Source organism: Salvia splendens, chromosome 12 (genome assembly GCF_004379255.2).
Source record: "Salvia splendens isolate huo1 chromosome 12, SspV2, whole genome shotgun sequence".
NCBI lineage: Eukaryota > Viridiplantae > Streptophyta > Magnoliopsida > Lamiales > Lamiaceae > Salvia > Salvia splendens.
In genome coordinates this window covers 4,481,147-4,500,116 of record NC_056043.1, presented here as the reverse complement: position 1 = coordinate 4,500,116, position 18,970 = coordinate 4,481,147, and the positions used below count along the sequence as shown (strand labels likewise).

Here is an 18,970-nt window from a genome sequence, read left to right as displayed (position 1 = left end):
GGTCTCTAGTTCGGTCTTTAAAATTGGTTCGACATTGATCACAACCATATATATATATATATATATATATATATATATATATATATATATATATATATTCACACACGGTGTTTAATGATATAATCGAACTACGTGTAATTGCAGGCAAGAAGTAGTTTTTGGCATTTGCAAAATATTTATAATAATGTAAAAGTTGGGGCTTTTATTACTCTTCTCTATATTGGAAAACAATTGCAAAAAGCTTTAAAATTCTCAAACATTTTGTAAATTAACAGCCATAACTTATTCCAAGAATTCATACTTTAAATTCAAACTAATACTTTGATAATAGAGGTTACAACTGGTTAAAAAATAGAAAAATTCTTGTGGGAGCGCTAATTAAATACGTGCTATATTTTTTATGGTTAAAATTAAAAGAAATGATTACATATTAATCATCATAATTGATCTTAACTCATCCAACCCTTACAAAATGATTAAGATTAATGGACCTTAAACATAATTAACCGTAAAATCTGGTAAGAATAAAGACGGTATTAATATAAATTTAGATCCTATCATAATCTAACTTATAGTATAAATTTCGATTGATACATCCATCAATTTAATGATAGCGAGAGTGACGTGGCGGTACATGAATTGATGACGTGGCCGAACCATATCGACGTGGCCCAATCAAATAATAATGTAAAATCTTTAATCTTCTGGTTAAATTAAAGAAAAAATAAAAAAGAGAAAGATAAACAAATCTGAAAGAGATTTCCATTTCAACGCTATCCTCTCTCACATCTCCACTCCATCAGCAATGGAGGCTGCCTCCGGAGCCTTTACCACCGTTAATCCAGCTCAATGTAGGCATCTTTCGGCTAATTTCTCAGTTTCTGCTCTCGAATTTTCTCCCTCGACCGGACGGAAATCTTCACTCGCGCGAGCTAGGACTTGGCTAATTAGGGCTTCCCTTGCTGTCGAGCAGCAGGCAGAGACTAAAGCTGCCGTGATCAGAATTGGAACTAGGGGGAGGTAATATTTGCTTATGTTTTCGATTAATTCCTTGAATTTTGTTCTAATTGATGATGTCAATCACTCAATCAATGTGTCGACAATTTGTGGATTTATCCTTGTTTTCTGCTTTCTGAGCATACAATTAGGCATATATCCATGCGTATTTTAATCTCGTGTTATATGTCTAGCTTAGTTCCTCTTGCTCTAAGCTGCCACAGGGGTTGACTTGATACAGTAATGTTGTTTGAGCTTGTATTTCCGTTGACAACCTTAGCTGTCTATATCTCTAGTTGCTTCGTTTTGTTTTAGGTCGACTTCTTCGTTTGGTTCGTAAAAATGTGATCTTTGAGTTTCTGCTTTTATTATTACCTGAGGGAATTTGTTTGGTTGTTTGTCATGCAATTATTGATGAGTCAGATCAGTTGAATCTAAGTTCGTTTTTTGCAAATCATTGAAGAGTGAGATCAGTCGACATATATCCATGTATCTAAGCTGCCATAGAGGGTTGGCTTTAGACAGTATGTGTTGTTTTAGCCTGTATTTGGGTTGAAACTTTATCTGCCTATGTCTTTAATATGTCTCGTTTTGTGTTGGTTCATAATATATGTGATCTTTAAGTTTGTGCTTTTATTACTTGGGAAAATTTGTTTGGTTGTTGGTTAATAAGTCACTTATGTTTCATTCATGTAGTTTTTGGTGTTGAATTCATTACTGAAGGGCTTTATCTTCTATACATGGTAGGACAGTCCACTGGCCCTTGCACAAGCTTATGAAACTCGAGACAGACTGATAGGCTCGCATCCCCAGTTAGCTGAAACCGGAGCAATTCAAATTGTGGTCATCAAGACAACTGGAGACAAAATTCTAACTCAGCCTCTTGCAGATATTGGTGGAAAGGGTTTATTCACAAAGGAGATTGATGATGCACTCCTTAACAGTGATATTGATATAGCTGTGCATTCGATGAAAGATGTCCCTACATATCTTCCCCGAAACACAATGATACCTTGCAATCTCCCAAGAGAAGATGTCCGCGATGCTTTTATTTGCTTGACCGCGGCATCTCTCGCTGAGCTTCCTCCTGGAAGCACTGTAGGCACAGCTTCGTTGAGAAGGAAGTCGCAACTTCTTAACAGATATCCGTCACTTCAGGTAAGTGTACTGAAACATTAACTAAAGTTATGCAGTATAGAGTCCTTTCCATTTTAGCTTCACACAGACATGTGTATCCATATAATTTATTGATTTTGAAAATATTGATCCCGGAGTTTCATCAATTGATCAATTCCATTAGTGTTTGAAGTCACTTGCTATGTTCAGCTAAACGATCATTCCAGAGCTGCTCCTAAAAGTAAATCTTTACTTATTATTGCTTGCTTATTTTTGTCTACTACAGCCATTGTTTGCCTTCCTTTGGGGTATCCTACATGTTTTCCTTTTTTTATTATTAATATATGGTCTAATATTGGGTAGGTACAAGAGAATTTTCGAGGTAATGTACAGACAAGGTTGAAAAAGTTAAATGAAGGAGTGGTACAAGCAACACTATTAGCATTAGCTGGGTTGAAGCGCCTGAATATGACAGAAAATGTTACATCCATCCTATCCATAGATGACATGCTTCCCGCTGTAGCTCAAGGGGCTATCGGAATTGCATGTAGGAGTGATGATGAAAAGATGGTATGACATCTCTCTCTGCCTTTATGATTTTGAAGGTCATAACTTTATTTGTTTTGTTCTCATCTAATTAAAAGCATTCTTCTCTTTTCAGGCCACTTATTTGGCATCCTTGAATCATGAGGATACCAGATTAGCAGTAGCCTGTGAGAGAGCATTCCTAGAGGCATTGGATGGATCGTGCCGTACTCCAATAGCTGGGTACGCGTGTCGTGATGAGGAAGGAAACTGTCTTTTCAGAGGACTGGTGGCATCTCCCGATGGAATTAAAGGTACTTGAAAAATGTTGTAGATATAACTCAATACCTAAAACGGTGCTGGGATGGTTCTTTGAGTGGCATATGATCCTTATTTTGTTACAATGCAGTACTTGAAACCTCTAGAAGAGGTCCTTATGCTTTTGACGATATGGTGAAGATGGGTAGAGATGCCGGTGAGGAACTTCTCTCTCAAGCTGGTCCTAATTTCTTTGATCGATGAGTAGTCAAGTATTTGGAGAGAGTGATAGCCACGTTTACGCATTTGTGATTAGCACATAGGCTCTTCATCAAGCTGCCCAAGTCCTAGTAAAGATTAAGTTTTGTTGTACTATTAGTAGCATCTTCTTATTCTTGTTTGAATTTTGGGTTAACAGTGAGCTAAAACGATTTGATTATTGTTGGGTTTTTTTTGTAGAATATTCCAACATTTATGTTATTGTATGAGGATCTGGTGTTGACAGTTTGCCTTTGGGAAATATGTACTATTATCTAAATATTCGAACCTGTCTTAGTAAATCACTTTACACTGTATAGTATACTTGCAAATAAAACCTATATTATGTCCATCCTTAAAAAATAGAAACTTGAAATAAAGTGAGAGAGATAGAAATAAAAGTGATTGAAATATTATTAGTAAAGAATGAATCCTATCTAATTAAAGATTAAAAAAAAGTTTCTAAAAATAGAAAGTTTAGTAACTTTTTTCAAAAGAGAAAAACAACTAAAGCAAATGCCCTTTCATCATAAATGAGTACTATATCAGAATGAAAAAAAGATGCCAAAGATTTTCCAATACCACAGAGTTTTAATTCAACTTAGTAATTAAAAAGTATATAACTGAATTGAATCATGTGAAGTAATAAACCTAAATAAGAGAGGACAAGAGAAAACAAAATAGTGGTAAAAAATTCACATTGAAGAATTAGAGCAAAGGAATAAGGTGAGAGTAAAAAATTGAAAGTAGTACTATCACAAACAGAAAACACTCAATAACAAAATCCAGATGCAACTCGTTCATCACAGTACATGAAAAAAGAGTAAAAAACCACTAGCAACAAAATTAGGTAACGGAGCCACAAAGGGCACATAGCTGATGAAGTTCGAATAAACACAAAATTTAACAGCACAGCAACTCACAGCCTGTCCTCGAACTCGGAAAGAGGAGTCATGTTCTCCTTCAAACCCTTCCTCTTGCGAATATCAGTGACGAGAGTAGATGCCTGGGTACCTGGTTCAAGAGGATCCGAAGCCATCATCTCCCAGTGATCAAACACACATTGCGGGAACGCCTGCCCAGAGGTTGCAGCTCTCAGGGTACTTGAGAAACCAAAGGATTCGATAACTGGAAGGTACGCCTTGATGTTGTAGAGAGGAGTGCCTGGCCTCTGCATTTCCTCAAACACATGACCACGCTTCTGATTCAGCACACTGTATATTCCACCAAGAGCTTGCTCTGGTGCCTGGATCTCGACAAGGTACACAGGTTCCAAAAGCCGAGGCTTTGCTGTAAGCTGGGAGGCATAGATCACCCTCCTTGCAGTGGGAATAACCTGCCCACCACCTCTGTGAATAGCATCAGCGTGAAGAACCACATCACAAACCTCGAAGCAAATGCCTCTCATGTTCTCTTCGGCCAATGCACCTTCCTTAGACGCCCATTGGAAACCAGCAACAACAGAGTCCTTGATTTCATTCAGGTACTGCACTCCCTTACACATATCCACAACCATGTTGGGACCAGTCGTTTCAGGACCAAAGCACCAAATTTTCTTAGCAAGCTCCTTGTCCCACCCAAATTCCTCTGCCAATATCTTTGACCGAATCTTGGGATCATCCCTTGGACCAATGCGCCCATCATCAATGGCCTCGGCCAAACCCTCTTCCATCGGCCTTGCCTCCATGTACAGCCTGTTGTGCTTGTTAGGTGATTTGCTCATTACTGTACGGCTTGACCTCTCCAGGACAGTCTCGCGGAAGGAAACAACAGGATCAGATTTTACAATCTCAGCACCGCCCATAAAATCATCCTGCAAGTCTTTCAAACAGATCTCAAGATGCAGCTCTCCAGCCCCAGCCACAATATGCTCACCAGATTCCTCCATGGTACAGACAACCATGGGGTCGGATTTCGCCAAACGCTTCAAACCTTCAACGAGCTTTGGTAGGTCGGATGCAACCTTACACTGCACCGCGACACGAACCACGGGTGAGACAGAGAACTTCATGGCTTTGATTGGATGAGCATCAACTTCTTTCTCATTCGTCAGAGTAGCATTCTTTGTGATAAACTGATCAAGACCCACCAATGCAACTGTGTTACCACAAGGCACATCTTCCACTGTTTCCTGCTTCTTACCCATCCAAATCACAGTTCTCTGAACACTCTTGGTGTACAAGTCCTTTTTCTCCCCAGGAACGTAGTTCGGTCCCATGATTCGGACCTTCAAACCCGTTGAGACTTTCCCAGCGAACACACGGCCGAAAGCAAAGAACCTACCTTTGTCAGAGGCTGGAATCATCTTAGACACGTACAGCATGAGAGGGCCATTAGGATCACAGTTTCTGATAGCAGTTGCATACTGATCATCCAGAGGTCCCTCGTACAGGTTCTCCACACGATACTTTTGAGCTGTGGCTGGTGAGGGGAGATGGAATATCATCATCTCCAACAGAGCAGAGCTGGCAGGGAGCCATGTCTGCATAACACGCTTCATCAGAGCTTTCCCCATCAAATCCTTCTCATCGGACTTCATCGTTATGCCAAGCTTCTGCAACATTGGCCACAGCTTGTCTTTCTGGTCATTCATGCAGGTGTTGATGATCATTTTTATGGGTTCGTAGCAGAACTGAACAAAACCACGTTTGCAGGTGGCAGATCCAGTAGGCTTGGTGGTCCACTTCTTAGTGGCTGGGTCAAAGAAATTCTCTCCCCAAAGCCTTTCCATCATCTTGGACTCATCAACACCAAACTTGGCTGCATACATCTTAGCAAAGTTTGTCAAAGTAAAAGCCCAGCCGTGCAGACCAGCAGAAAAGGCAACAGTCCCTTTCTCTGGGTAAACCTGAACATCACCAAGCAACGGATCCTCATATGTGGCCATGATGACATTGGCATTTTCAATAACCCTCTGGAATGTCTGGTATGCTTCCTCTCCGTCGACTTGGAGTTCAAGGAAACATCTGTCCATCTTGTTGACAGTCAAGACGGGCCTAATTCTTTCACCGAGTGCCTGTCGAAGGACAGTCTCAGTTTGGACGCACACGCCTTCAACACAGTCCACCACCACAAGAGCACCATCAGTGATACGGAGTGCAGCAGTCACTTCAGAAGAGAAATCAACGTGCCCGGGAGAATCAATAAGATTGATGAGGTAATCGTTCTTGTGGCGCTCTCCCTTATAACTCTTCAAGGACTCATCACTCATTTGATAGTACAATGAGATACCGGTCGACTTGATGGTGATACCACGTTCAGCTTCATCAGCTCTAGTGTCTGTCATTCTAACATCCCCAGCAACCTCTTGGGCAATAATTCCAGCAGCAGCAACAAGAGAATCTGTTAGGGTCGACTTTCCTGCAACAACAGTACAAGTAAATGTTACTTCAACTTTCATAGTAGAAAATCACAACAGGCAATTCATTCATAATGGAGTTGATTGTAAAAAGAAATTATATCAATAATGCAGCCAGCTTACCATGATCAACATGGGCAATAACAGACATATTACGAATGTTATGCTTGAGGTCCATAATGGCACGAAGCTCATCTGCTGTGAACTTCACCTGCAAAATTGAATTGTGTACTCAACGTTAGATCATATCACATAATCTGATAAATAGGTTTCAACCACAAGTGATTCCTTCCAAGTACCATTTTGACTGATTCTGGTAGTCTTCACAAATATGACGAATTACCTGCAAGCAGCAACATAAAAATAAATGAGAATCTAAAAGCATGTGACTATGAGCAGACAAGAAAGCATCAGATTAATTAATCAATGTTTATAAATTACTTATATCATGAAATCAGAGTCGTACACATCCCACAAACTGTTTTATGTGAAATGCACCGATTACATGTGAAGAAAATCGATCAATATGTAAATAAAGCTAGTCAGATATAACATTTCAAAAAATTCATAGTATCTTCTTTCAGAATACAACGACTCATCCAAGCCGAATCTGACATTCGTGCAATCAATGAATAAAAAGACGAAACTTAAATCAAATAAAACGATGCCTAACCCAATGGTTTCAACTTATGCAATTACAGGAATTGCATCCAAACATTATGATGTCCCCCGTACAACTAACAAATCCCTAACCATATTCATCGCATCTTACAAAAATATCCACCAATTATTTTTTTAAGAGAAAACTAGATGAAAAGTAAGCATCAATCGTCAAATCGATAAATCAATATACGTATAATCGAAAAACATAGCAAACATCGAACAGAACTTGCAAACAAAATCAAAGTAACTGATCCAATAAATTCGAAGTAATGATTGATTTGGTCAAATTCAACCAGATTAGATTAACAGGTTACGCTACACAGCCAAAACACGAACCAGAAAACGCAGAATTTCAAAATAATTCGCGATGATCAAGCAACGAGCTCAGAAATGCATGTAGAAAAGGATCAGAGTTGAAACTTACTTGAGATGAGACGGGTAATGAGCTCTAGCGGCAGCACAGGAGAGCAGACCACTAAAGATTTTAAGTGAGGGTCAAACCCTAATATAAGTTATAAATTTCAGTTAGCTCCCTCAATTATATCAAATTTCGGAAACTATACTTATTATAATTACTTTCATAGCCCTTCCTTGAAGCTTATAATTATAATAGTGAAATAATCACACCAACTCCATAAGGTATGAACTTGAACAAAGACAACATCGTCATAAACTGTAGATATGCTTTAATTAGTAAATTTTCTGGTTTTTCTGAAATATTTAAAGGAATTGAATCAAAACAACAAAACTAGTCACACATTAACTTTGGAATAAAATAAGAACTGAGGGTTGGTTTGTTTGTTTGACTGGATTTTACTGTGATTCTTGATTTTAAAATTTCAATGTTTATGGAGTATAATTTGATACTTATTAGAGAAGGAAAGTAATAAGAGTTTGTATTGCAAATTTTCAAGATTCTTATTCGGTATTTATTATTCTTAATTTCACGATTCATAGTATATATAATATTATTTTCATTGTTTTATAAACTACTAGTATATTTTATCTAAATATACAGCTATTAAATTTTATGAAACCCACAGTAACTAAATACTACTAATACTAGTGTAGTACTAGTATTAGTATATGGTGTGTCGTGAGATGCAGTGAATGCCTAGCTGCATCTCACATGCTCACGTAAATGAATCAAAAGATGAAACATAAATCAAACAACATGATGCCTAACCTAATGTTTTCTTGCCTAACCTAATGTTTTCAACTAAGGAATTGTAACAAATTATTACGTTGTCACCATACAAGTCACAAATACTAGAGATTGAGCTTCAGTCGCATTAAATAAATTAGACTGCAAATTATTACCACCCAATATAATAGATATATCCCTCAAATTGTATAGATAACACACATCAAACTGAACCTTATCATAATCAAATAAATACAATTGGGATATTATCAAAATCCATGAAAAATCACTTTGTGGACATAAAAGTTGAAAATTGATATTCGATAATAGTGATTTTTTATGGAAAAAAAGTCTATGAAACACTTACGAAACGAGTTGATGATAGAGATGTGATGAGTAATACTTTGTATAAATGCTTGGTGTCCAAGTTCGTAGTCTATGTAATAAATGATGTAGAAGCTAGAATTTTATAGCCACTCATACAAATTTTATGCTTGATGCCCAAGTTTTTTATAGAATGATATTTTAAGAGAAGATTTTGAAGGTTGACCCTTTGAGAACATGATAAGGTGGACTTACAATAATTCATAGGCTTGGCAATAATTAATGACAAAATATATGATTTACGTATTTGATTTGTTCATTGGGGTTCTTTTTTGAGATGGACCAAAAAAAAAATATGTGCATGTTGTGATTGAATAATTTACCTCGGCACATATTCCAACTACATCGAGCCTCCAGCGAGTTGTATCTTAACAACATATCCAATTTGTTGGAAAGCTAAGTTGAAGTGTTCCAAAGAGGATGTGGAGTCCCAACATGTTGGAAGTGTATAACATTTATTATGGAGGGTTCCAATAAGTATAGTTCCTAGAACATTTATATCTAGAGTCCTATATAATGTATCCTCCATGTACTCTCAAAAAATCAAGTAAATAAAAACATCTTTCTTCCTATCTTTCTTCATGGTATCAAAGCAGAGTAAAATCTGGCTCAGAAAAGATTCATCATAGCCAAAGAACCATACCAATCTCGGCCAAGAGGCTGAAACCGATCCCAAGCCAAATACCATACCAATCACGGCCAAGAGGCTGCCCAAAAATCCCTACACATAAAACATGTCAGGATCAGATTCCGAAGGAGAAAATAAACCCACAATCAAAACATCCAAGATGAAAACAAGCAAGCAAGTCACTGTTGCATTCAAACTAAATGGGAAGAACTATCCTTTATGGGCCCGACTAATGAAAGTCGCGATAGGAAGCCGAGGAGGGCATTCCCACATCAAAGATCCACCGCCAGAACCAGAGAACCCCGGGTATGCCGAATGGGAGGAGACTGATCTCGTGGTGTTTTCGTGGATCATCGACAACGTCGAAAATGACATAATTGCCGACTTTGCTCACCACCAAACCGCAAAGGCAATCTGGGACAATCTCGCTGTAACGTTCGAAGGCAAGAAAGATCCGTATCTTATATACGATCTAGAGGATAAAGCCATCGCACTCCGCCAAGGAAGTCAGGATCTCGAAACCTACTACAGACGAATCCACGGACTGTGGATCAATGTAGATAGGTGTCGAAAACAACCGGTGGATTGTTGCGACAAGGGGGTCAAGCAGTTCCGAGAGTTCTCAAACACCATGAGGCTATTCAAGTTTCTCACTGGACTTAACCCTGAGTATGATACAATTCGAAGGGATATCCTCAAAGAGGAACCTTACCCCTTAGTCGAAGAAGCTTACGGAAGGGTCCAGAGGGAGGCGGCTCGATTGAAGATCATGCCACCGGCATCCTCGACACCTACCGAAGTTCCTGGCGTTGGAAGCGCCGATACATCATCGGGGGAGATCGGCTACGGGTACGGAGCACAGAGAGACCGGCCAATCAATCGAGGACCACCGCGACCGCCACCCACCAGAGCCAATCACCAAGACGGAGGAAGAATCGACAAAACCAAGCTATGGTGTTCACATTGCGGGAAAAACAAACACACGAGAGATACCTGCTTCCTCCGTGTGGGATTCCCCGAATGGTGGGACGAAAAACAGAGGGCACGAGCACAAACGAAGTTCGCTGCCGTCGGAATCGGCGAAACAAGGCAGGGGAATCCCCAAAATCAACCCAGAGAAGGACCAAAGGGAGGACCGAATCCAGGTACCCCAAAATACCCCGGTGATAATGGCGGTGGCAGCAGTGGCGGCGGAGTTCGGGTTGGAAATTTCGTCGAGAGAACGGAAACTCAGATCGAGAGACAGAAATGGAATGGAGGCGCAGCAATAGGAGGTATCGGGTTTGGTCAAGGATCAAACCCTAGATCTATCCCTTTATTGCCTTTTAATCCCCAGAATATGAAAGTCATGCAATTTAGTCCGCCACTTATTGATAATCCCAAATGTGACCCCCCAGATCTGGATATTTGCGAAACCAACCCCAAATTCCCTAGAAAGTCCGACTTACGCCCCCCAATTAGCCATATCTCCACACATAATCGGTTTACACCGTTGATGAATTTTTCCGCTGCTTTATCTGTAAAAAATACAAAAAATGTTGATAGGAAGGGATGGATTTTTGATTGTGGTGCCACAGACACTATGACACCAGAAAGATCTGATTTTAGTAATTTTAAAGAGGTTACTAAAACTTACATTAGAACTGCCAATGGGGAATTCATTACTGTAGCAGGTGCAGGAACCATAAGAATTTCCCCTACTCTTCGATTATCAAACTGTCTGTTTGTCCCTAGCCTGTCTCAGCGGCTAATGTCAGTAAGCCACGTAACAAGGGAATTAAATTGTACACTGCTAATGCATCCAACTTTCTGCATCTTACAGGATATTCGGACGAGGAGGATCATTGGGCGTGGCACTGAGGATCGAGGACTCTACTACGTGGATGGGGTAGCTCAACATGGCAGTGCGATGCTGGCTCACGGGTCCACGAAAGAGGAGGCTTGGCTGTGGCACAGAAGACTAGGACACCCGTCTCATGGTTACTTTAAACTTTTGTTCCCAAATTTTTCTTTACCTAAAGATTTTTCTTGTGAAACTTGTGTTTTGGCCAAAAGCCACAGACAGAGTTTTAAACCTTCAGATACTCGTATGAAATCCATGTTTGATTTAGTGCATGCTGATGTGTGGGGGCCGGCACCTGTTATTGGGGGTAGTGGATTTAGATATTTTGTGACATTCATTGATGATTGCACGAGAATGACTTGGATCTATTTCTTGAAACATAAGTCAGAAGTAATTGACAAATTCATTCTTTTTTTCCATATGATACACACCCAGTTCCACAAAACCATAAAAATTCTTCGTTCAGATAACGGGAGGGAATTTGTTAACACCGCTATGTCCAATTTCTTTCATAAACAAGGTCTCCTTCACCAAACATCCTGTGCTTATACGCCCGAACAAAATGGGGTAGCTGAGAGAAAAAACCGAACCATTCTGGAAATGACCCGTGCCCTTATGATTGAGTCCAACGTCCCAAAATTCCTTTGGCCAGAAGCCGTTGCAACCTCTATCTACCTCATAAACAGACTACCCACCAAAATTCTAAAAACCAAAACCCCCCTTGACATCCTTTCCCAACAAGCCCAAATACCAGAATCCCTTAGCATGCCACCAAAAGTCTTTGGATGCACTGTCTATATTCATATCCCTAAACATGAAAGAACCAAATTTTCCCCTTGCGCAACCAAATGTGTCTTCGTGGGATATGGGGTCAACCAAAAAGGGTATAGATGCTACGATCCAAACACTAGGAAAATCATCACCACCATAAACTGTGACTTCCTTGAAACCGAGTTCTTCTATAAACACCACCTTAACAGTCAGGGGGAGACATCCGAAAGTAATTATGGGGACTGTCTAAGTTGGTTTGTGCCACTTCCAAGCCACTCGATTGAGGATCCACCCGAGACAGTTGTCACTGTCGCCGAGCAGGCCCCTCCAGAGTCTCCTCAACCGCGCCCATCTGACCCTCCTTCACCAATATCCGAGGTATGTCCGGAACCAGTCTCTGAGGAAAGTTCTACAGTTAATACTAACAATGCAGAAACCGAGGATAATACTGTAGACAGTGATACCGGGAGGTATGTTCTCCCTCCACGAAGTACTCGAGGAATTCCTCCGAAGAGATACTCTCCGGAGAGGATTGGAAAGAAAAGCAGATATGGAGTGGCAAACTTTGTTCAAGGCAATCTGACGAAAATGGCCCGAGCATTTGAAGCTGCATTATATGAAGAACAGGAGATCCCGCAGACTGCTGAAGAAGCAATGAAGTACAAACACTGGAGAGAAGCTATGCTTACCGAGATGAAAGCCTTGATGAGGAATGATACTTGGGTGAAAGAAAAACTGCCAGAAGGAGTGAAGGCTGTGGGATGTAGATGGGTGTTCACTATCAAAAGAAGGCCAGACGGGTCAATCGAACGATATAAGGCCCGACTAGTAGCAAAGGGATATACTCAAACATATGGAGTCGATTATTCCGAGACTTTCTCCCCAGTAGCAAAAATCAACACCGTACGAGTATTATTCTCGATTGCAGCAAACAGAGACTGGCCTCTCCATCAGTTCGATGTCACGAACGCATTCCTACACGGTGAACTACCAAAGCCCGTGTTTATGGTTCCTCCCCCAGGGTTCACTAACGAATTTATGACTGGAGAAGTGTGCAAACTGAAAAGAACGCTATATGGGCTGAAACAGTCCCCGAGAGCCTGGTTCGGCAGGTTCACCGAAGTAATGAAGAAATATGGGTACCAGCAGAGTAACTCAGATCATACATTATTTCTCAAAAAAAGGGGAGGAAAGATCACGTGTCTCATCATCTATGTCGACGACATGATTATCACAGGAGACGATGAAGAGGAAATAGGTGAATTGAAAAAGAACTTGTTCACAGAGTTCGAGATGAAAGACCTAGGCCTCCTCAAATACTTCTTGGGCATTGAAGTCTTGAGATCAAACCGGGGAATCTTCATAAACCAAAAGAAGTATGTGCTTGACTTGCTTGCAGAAGTGGGAATGATAGATTGCAGACCTGCCGACACTCCAATAATACAGAATCATGGATTACAAATACGTGAAGGAGGAAAGCTCACCGACAGGGGGAGATATCAGAGATTGGTAGGAAAACTCATCTACCTTTCACATACTCGACCAGATATAGCATATGCAGTAGGTGTCGTCAGCCAGTTTATGCACTCACCGCAGGAAGATCATTGGGAAGCTGCCATAAGGATCGTTCGATACTTGAAAGGAACGGCAGACCATGGGGTGCTGTTTGAAAAACATGGTCACTTGGAAGTACATGGGTTCACTGATGCAGATTGGGCAGGAAACCCGAATGATAGAAAGTCAACCGCCGGGTACTTCACTTTTGTAGGAGGAAACCTTGTCACTTGGAGAAGCAAGAAACAGAAGGTGGTTGCGTTATCAAGTGCAGAAGCAGAGTTCCGAGGCATAAAGAGTGGCCTCACCGAGATATTATGGTTAAAAAGACTCATGGCTGAACTTGGTCTCCATTCATCACAACCTTGTAAGTTGTTCTGTGATAATAAAGCTGCGATTAGCATCTCAGAAAACCCGGTTCAACATGATAGGACTAAACATGTGGAGGTGGATCGACATTTTATAAAGGATAACATTGAAGCCAAAATTGTCGAGTTACCGTTTGTTAAGTCCGAAGATCAATTGGCTGACATATTGACTAAGGCAGTGAATTCGAAGTCGTTCCGAGAAGCACTTGACAAGTTGAGTGTTGGAAATCCCATCACTTAACTTGAGGGGGAGTGTTGGAAAGCTAAGTTGAAGTGTTCCAAAGAGGATGTGGAGTCCCAACATGTTGGAAGTGTATAACATTTATTATGGAGGGTTCCAATAAGTATAGTTCCTAGAACATTTATATCTAGAGTCCTATATAATGTATCCTCCATGTACTCTCAAAAAATCAAGTAAATAAAAACATCTTTCTTCCTATCTTTCTTCACAATTTGTAATCTATTGACATCATATAATTCTGCGTTAACTTCCCCAGCAATCTCTTGGCAACTAATACCATCAGCCGCAACAAGAGAATCCATAACACCATCTTCAACAAGGAAAGGTAAATGAAAGAAGTATATCTTCTATTTACCTTCTCAAAAAGTGAAATATACCCTATCAAAAAACAACACATTCCAAAGGAGAAAGATATATAGAAAGGTAAATGATTTTTAAAAATAAAATAATAGTAAAAAAATGCATTAAAATACATAAAGTGTAATACCTTTTCAAATACCTTCCCCTGTGGAGAATGGTTTTTCATGAAAAGAAGGCAAATATGGTAGTAATAAGATTTTACCTCTCCATTGATGGAATGGAAAGGTAAAGATACCTCTTCAAAATGGGAAAATGTATAATACCTTCTCAAATACATCTCTCATTGGAGAATGATTTTTCATGAAAAAAAAGATAAATATGGTAGTTATATAATTTTACTCTTTGCGATGGTGATCGAGAGAGGCGATGCTCATGTTAGGCGAAAGAAAGGTAGAAGATGTTTGAGAGTATAAGATTCCGTATATTTCTTGATCTTTGTATGCTGCGGTTCTTCCTCCTTATGTAGGAGAGATTACAATGTATTTTAGGTAAGAGATCACCCTATTCTAGGAGAATGTATTACATATTAATTGCTATATCAATTACATATATTTTTCCTCTAATTATGCTCTTCATACTTGGTATGTTTGACACTCCCCCTCAAGTTGAGCAATGGTATCTCCAATGCTTAACTTGGCTAATGTTTCCTTGAAGACCTTCGGCAGAACTGCTTTGGTTAGAATGTCCGCGAGTTGTTCTTCAGAACGGACGAACGGAAACTCAATGATACCACCGTCTAGTTTTTCTTTAATGAAGTGCCGAACAACTTCGACGTGCTTCGTTCTGTCGTGTTGTACTGGGTTTTCTGATATGCTGATGGCGGCCTTGTTGTCACAGAACAGCTGGCTCTTTCGAGTAGGTGGGAACCCGATTTCTGTGAGCAACCTCCTTAGCCAGAGAATTTCCATGAGTCCACTCTTCATTCCTCGGAACTCTGCCTCGGCACTAGATAGAGCTACAACCTTCTGTTTCTTACTCCTCCAAGTAACCAAGTTTCCCCCTATGAAAGTAAAGTAGCCTCCCGTAGATTTTCTATCCACCGGGTTGCTTGCCCAGTCAGCATCGGTGTATCCATCAATCTCCAAGTCTTCTCTCTTTGCTAGGAACACCCCATATCCTACAGTTCCTTTTAAATAACGCACGATCCTTAATGCAGCTTCCATGTGACTCGCTTGAGGTAGGTGCATGAACTGACTTACAATACCCACGGCGTATGCAATGTCGGGTCTGGTGTGTGAGAGATAGATAAGTTTTCCGACAAGCCGTTGATATTTTTCTCGGTCAGCAAGCTCTGCTCCTTCCTCTATCTTCAGACCATGGTTAGGGACCATTGGAGTGTCTGCGGGCTTACATTCAAGGAGACCTGTTTCCGCCAATAGATCTAGAACATACTTTTTCTGCCTTAGGAATATTCCGTGTTTGGATCGCAACACTTCTATCCCCAAGAAGTATTTCAGTGTTCCTAAATCTTTCATCGCGAATTCTTTGAACAAATTCTCCTTTAACCTCTGGATCTCTTCTATGTCATCTCCTGTGATAATCATATCATCAACGTAGATAAGTAGACAAGTTACCTTGTTGTCTCTTCTTTTTGTGAAGAGTGTGTGATCGGACTGGCTTTGTTGAAATCCGTGCTTGAGCATGGCTTGGCAGAACCTACCGAACCAGACCCGTGGGGATTGTTTCAACCCATACAAGGTCTTCCGCAGCCGACATATCTCTCCATCTCCAAATTCTCCAGAAAAACCTGGTGGAACTTCCATGTATACTTCCTTGTTCTCTTCCAGTTCTCCATGGAGGAAGGCGTTAGTCACATCAAACTGGTGTAGATTCCAGTCCTTGCATGCCGCAACAGATAGCAGTGTTCGCACAGTCTCCATTTTAGCCACGGGAGAGAATGTCTCTTCATAATCTACCCCATATACTTGGGTGTATCCTTTTGCCACGAGTCTCGCCTTGTATCTCTCGATTGAACCATCTGCTCTTCTTTTTATGGTGAATATCCACCGGCATCCAACTAGTTTCTTTCCTTTGGGCAGCGTACATTTCTCCCATGTGCCATTCTTGACTAGAGCGTCTATTTCTTTCTTCATAGCTTCTCTCCAGTGTTTGTGTTTGCTTGCCTCCTCAAATGATTGTGGGATGTCTTCTTCCTCATATAAAGCTATCTCGAAGGCCCGGGCCATTTCTGATAAGTGACCCTGCGCAATATTGGAAACTGCGTATTTTGCCTTTCTCCCTTTCCAATCTGGTGAGTATCGTCTAGGAGGTACCCCTCTTGTTTTCCGTGGGGGCAGTTCGTATGGATCTTGTGTATCTCCACTAGTTTCACGGTCATCACTGTTCCTGTCAAGATTAGTATCAACATCTGAACTGATTACCTCGGGAATCGAAGGCGGGGTTGATGGTCGGGTAGTGTCACTTTGTTCCTCGTTTTGCATTACAGGACTCGACGGCCCGGCGGTGTTGCTAGCTTCCTCAGTTGGACAAACGTCTATGACAGGACTTGGCTGTGGATCTCCCCCTATCTGTGGTTCCCTTGTCTGAGGTTCTCCCCCTAACTGTGTATTTTGGATACTTGGTAGCCAATCTAGGAGGTCGTTGTGAGGACTATGGTCTGAAGGTTGTGTCTCCCCCTGACTGCTAGATTGAGTGTAGAAATATTCTCCTTCCACAAAATCGTAATTCATGGTGGTGTGTATCCTACGGGTTTTTGGGTCATAGCATCTATAGCCTTTCTGATTTTTACCGTAGCCAAGAAATACACATTTAAGGGCACAAGGGTCGAATTTGGAACGGTCTTGCTTAGGAATGTGAACAAAGACCGAGCACCCAAACACTCTAGGTTCAAGAGATAGGGATGATGGGATTTCAAAATATTGGGAAAAGGTATCGAGGGGAGTTTTAAAGTTGAGTATTCCGGTTGGAAGACGGTTTATGAGGTATACGGCAGTGGCGACAGCTTCGGGCCAGAAGGATTTTGGTACTTTGGACTCAATTAAAAGAGCTCGTGTGATTTCAAGGATGTAACGGTTTTTCCGTTCCGCAACCCCATTTTGTTCTGGAGTGTAAGCGCATGAGGTTTGGTGGACTAGCCCTGTATTCCTAAAAAAATCTTGCATTTTATGATTGACAAATTCCCCCCCATTATCGGATCTAAGGATCTGGATGGTGTGTTTATATTGGGTTTGAATAAGGTTATAGAAGTCTACAAACTTATCAAACACGTCATGTTTATTTTTTAAAAAATAAATCCAGGTCATGCGGGAGCAGTCATCAATAAGGAGCACAAAATACCGGAAACCTTGCACCCCAGCGATGGGTGTCGGACCCCAAACATCGGAATGAACTAAAGCAAAAGGAGATTTCACTCTAGTGTTGTTTATCTTGAATGAATGTCTATGGTTTTTAGCTAACACACAAGTATCACAGTGAAAATAGTTCAATGATCTAGCTAACTCGGGAAAAAGAAGGCGAAAATACCCCAAAGATGGGTGTCCTAACCGACGATGCCAAAGCCAAGCCTGTCTGTCAGTCGGTCCGGGAGTCAGCATCAACGCAGCACTCTGTTGGGCTATCTCGTCCACATAATACAGGCCGTGTCGCTCAGTGCCACGCCCAACTATCGTCCCCGTCTTGATATCCTGTAACATGCAAAATCGAGGTTGCATTAGTAACTTGCAGTTCAGTTCTCTGGTCACGTGACTAATTGATAACAGTTTATGGGACAAAGATGGAACAAAAAGGCAATTAGAGAGGCATAGTGTGGGCGAAATGTTGATTGTGCCAGCACCTTGGACTCGGGCTAGGTCCCCACTGGCCGTCTGGACATAGGATTTAGTGGATTTGGAGATAGTCTGAAAATCAGAGGCATCAAACGACATCGTGTCGGTGGCACCGCAATCAAAGATCCAATGGTCATCTTTCGGACCTATTTGGGACATAGAGGAGCAGGCTAAGGCATCAAAGAAATTTTTACAGGGTACAGAGGGTCGGTTTTCCAGGTGTTCGGGAATTTGGGGTGCAATCTGCAATGTTTTTGCTATATGGGGGTCAGAATGGAATTTCGGGTTTTTGTAGGGGTAAAAATCAGACTGATTTGAAGTTCTGGGGTGGTTTTGTATTTGAGAAGATTTATGGGGTAAAATCTGAGATACAGTTTTGGTTCGGGGGTCAGAGTGGGATTTGTGAGAGGTTTGGGGTGCATTTTGGGAAATATTTCCGATTCGGGGGTTGAATTGTAGATTTGGGAGAGATTTGGGGTTGATTTGAGGATTTGAAGGATTTTAAGGCAAGGGTTCCATTTTGGTTTCGAACCCTAGCCATCGCCCCTGTTGCTGAATCCCTAGCCGCCGTCGAGCCTTCTCCAGTGGGGACCCTAGCCGCCGTCTGCCTGTCGCCAGTGAGGGTTCCCCTCGCGACCAATGCCGAAGCAACGGATTTCTCTGCTGTCTTGGGTTGGCCTCTGTCGCCGTCTCTGCTCTCCGCGATTGGACCTGCGTC

At 41.1% G+C, this 18,970-nt stretch overlaps 2 protein-coding genes across 3 annotated transcripts; one reads left to right on the top strand and one right to left on the bottom strand.

Moving 5' to 3' along the window:
• Positions 1-743: 743 nt before the first annotated feature.
• Positions 744-3,433, top strand: LOC121759381 (porphobilinogen deaminase, chloroplastic-like). The gene is made up of 5 exons (XM_042154941.1): positions 744-1,020; positions 1,749-2,154; positions 2,476-2,682; positions 2,774-2,951; positions 3,047-3,433. The coding sequence occupies exons 1-5, from the start codon at positions 806-808 to the stop codon at positions 3,157-3,159; spliced, it is 1,119 nt and encodes a 372-aa protein (XP_042010875.1). The 5' UTR covers positions 744-805; the 3' UTR covers positions 3,160-3,433.
• A 473-nt stretch (positions 3,434-3,906) lies between these two features.
• LOC121758666 (elongation factor 2) lies at positions 3,907-8,703 on the bottom strand. 2 transcript variants are annotated; one of them, XM_042154045.1, is made up of 5 exons: positions 8,686-8,703; positions 7,599-7,676; positions 6,811-6,854; positions 6,635-6,722; positions 3,907-6,513 (listed from the first exon to the last, which is right to left on the bottom strand). In XM_042154045.1, the coding sequence occupies exons 3-5, from the start codon at positions 6,811-6,813 to the stop codon at positions 4,073-4,075; spliced, it is 2,532 nt and encodes an 843-aa protein (XP_042009979.1). In that variant the 5' UTR covers positions 6,814-6,854; positions 7,599-7,676; positions 8,686-8,703; the 3' UTR covers positions 3,907-4,072. The 2 variants fall into 2 exon arrangements, with proteins under 2 accessions (XP_042009979.1, XP_042009980.1); XM_042154046.1 differs by lacking the exon at positions 8,686-8,703 and having other exon boundaries at positions 7,599-7,692.
• Positions 8,704-18,970: the final 10,267 nt, after the last annotated feature.

Coding starts and splice junctions, on each gene's coding strand:
- LOC121759381 (XM_042154941.1), top strand. CDS start 806: ATGGAGGCTGCCTCCGGAGCCTTTACCACCGTTAATCCAGCTCAATGT. Junction 1,021..1,748: donor AGAATTGGAACTAGGGGGAG/GTAATATTTGCT, acceptor ATGGTAGGACAG/TCCACTGGCCCTTGCACAAG. Junction 2,952..3,046: donor ATCTCCCGATGGAATTAAAG/GTACTTGAAAAA, acceptor GTTACAATGCAG/TACTTGAAACCTCTAGAAGA.
- LOC121758666 (XM_042154045.1), bottom strand. Junction 6,514..6,634: donor TATTGCCCATGTTGATCATG/GTAAGCTGGCTG, acceptor CTGTTGTTGCAG/GAAAGTCGACCCTAACAGAT.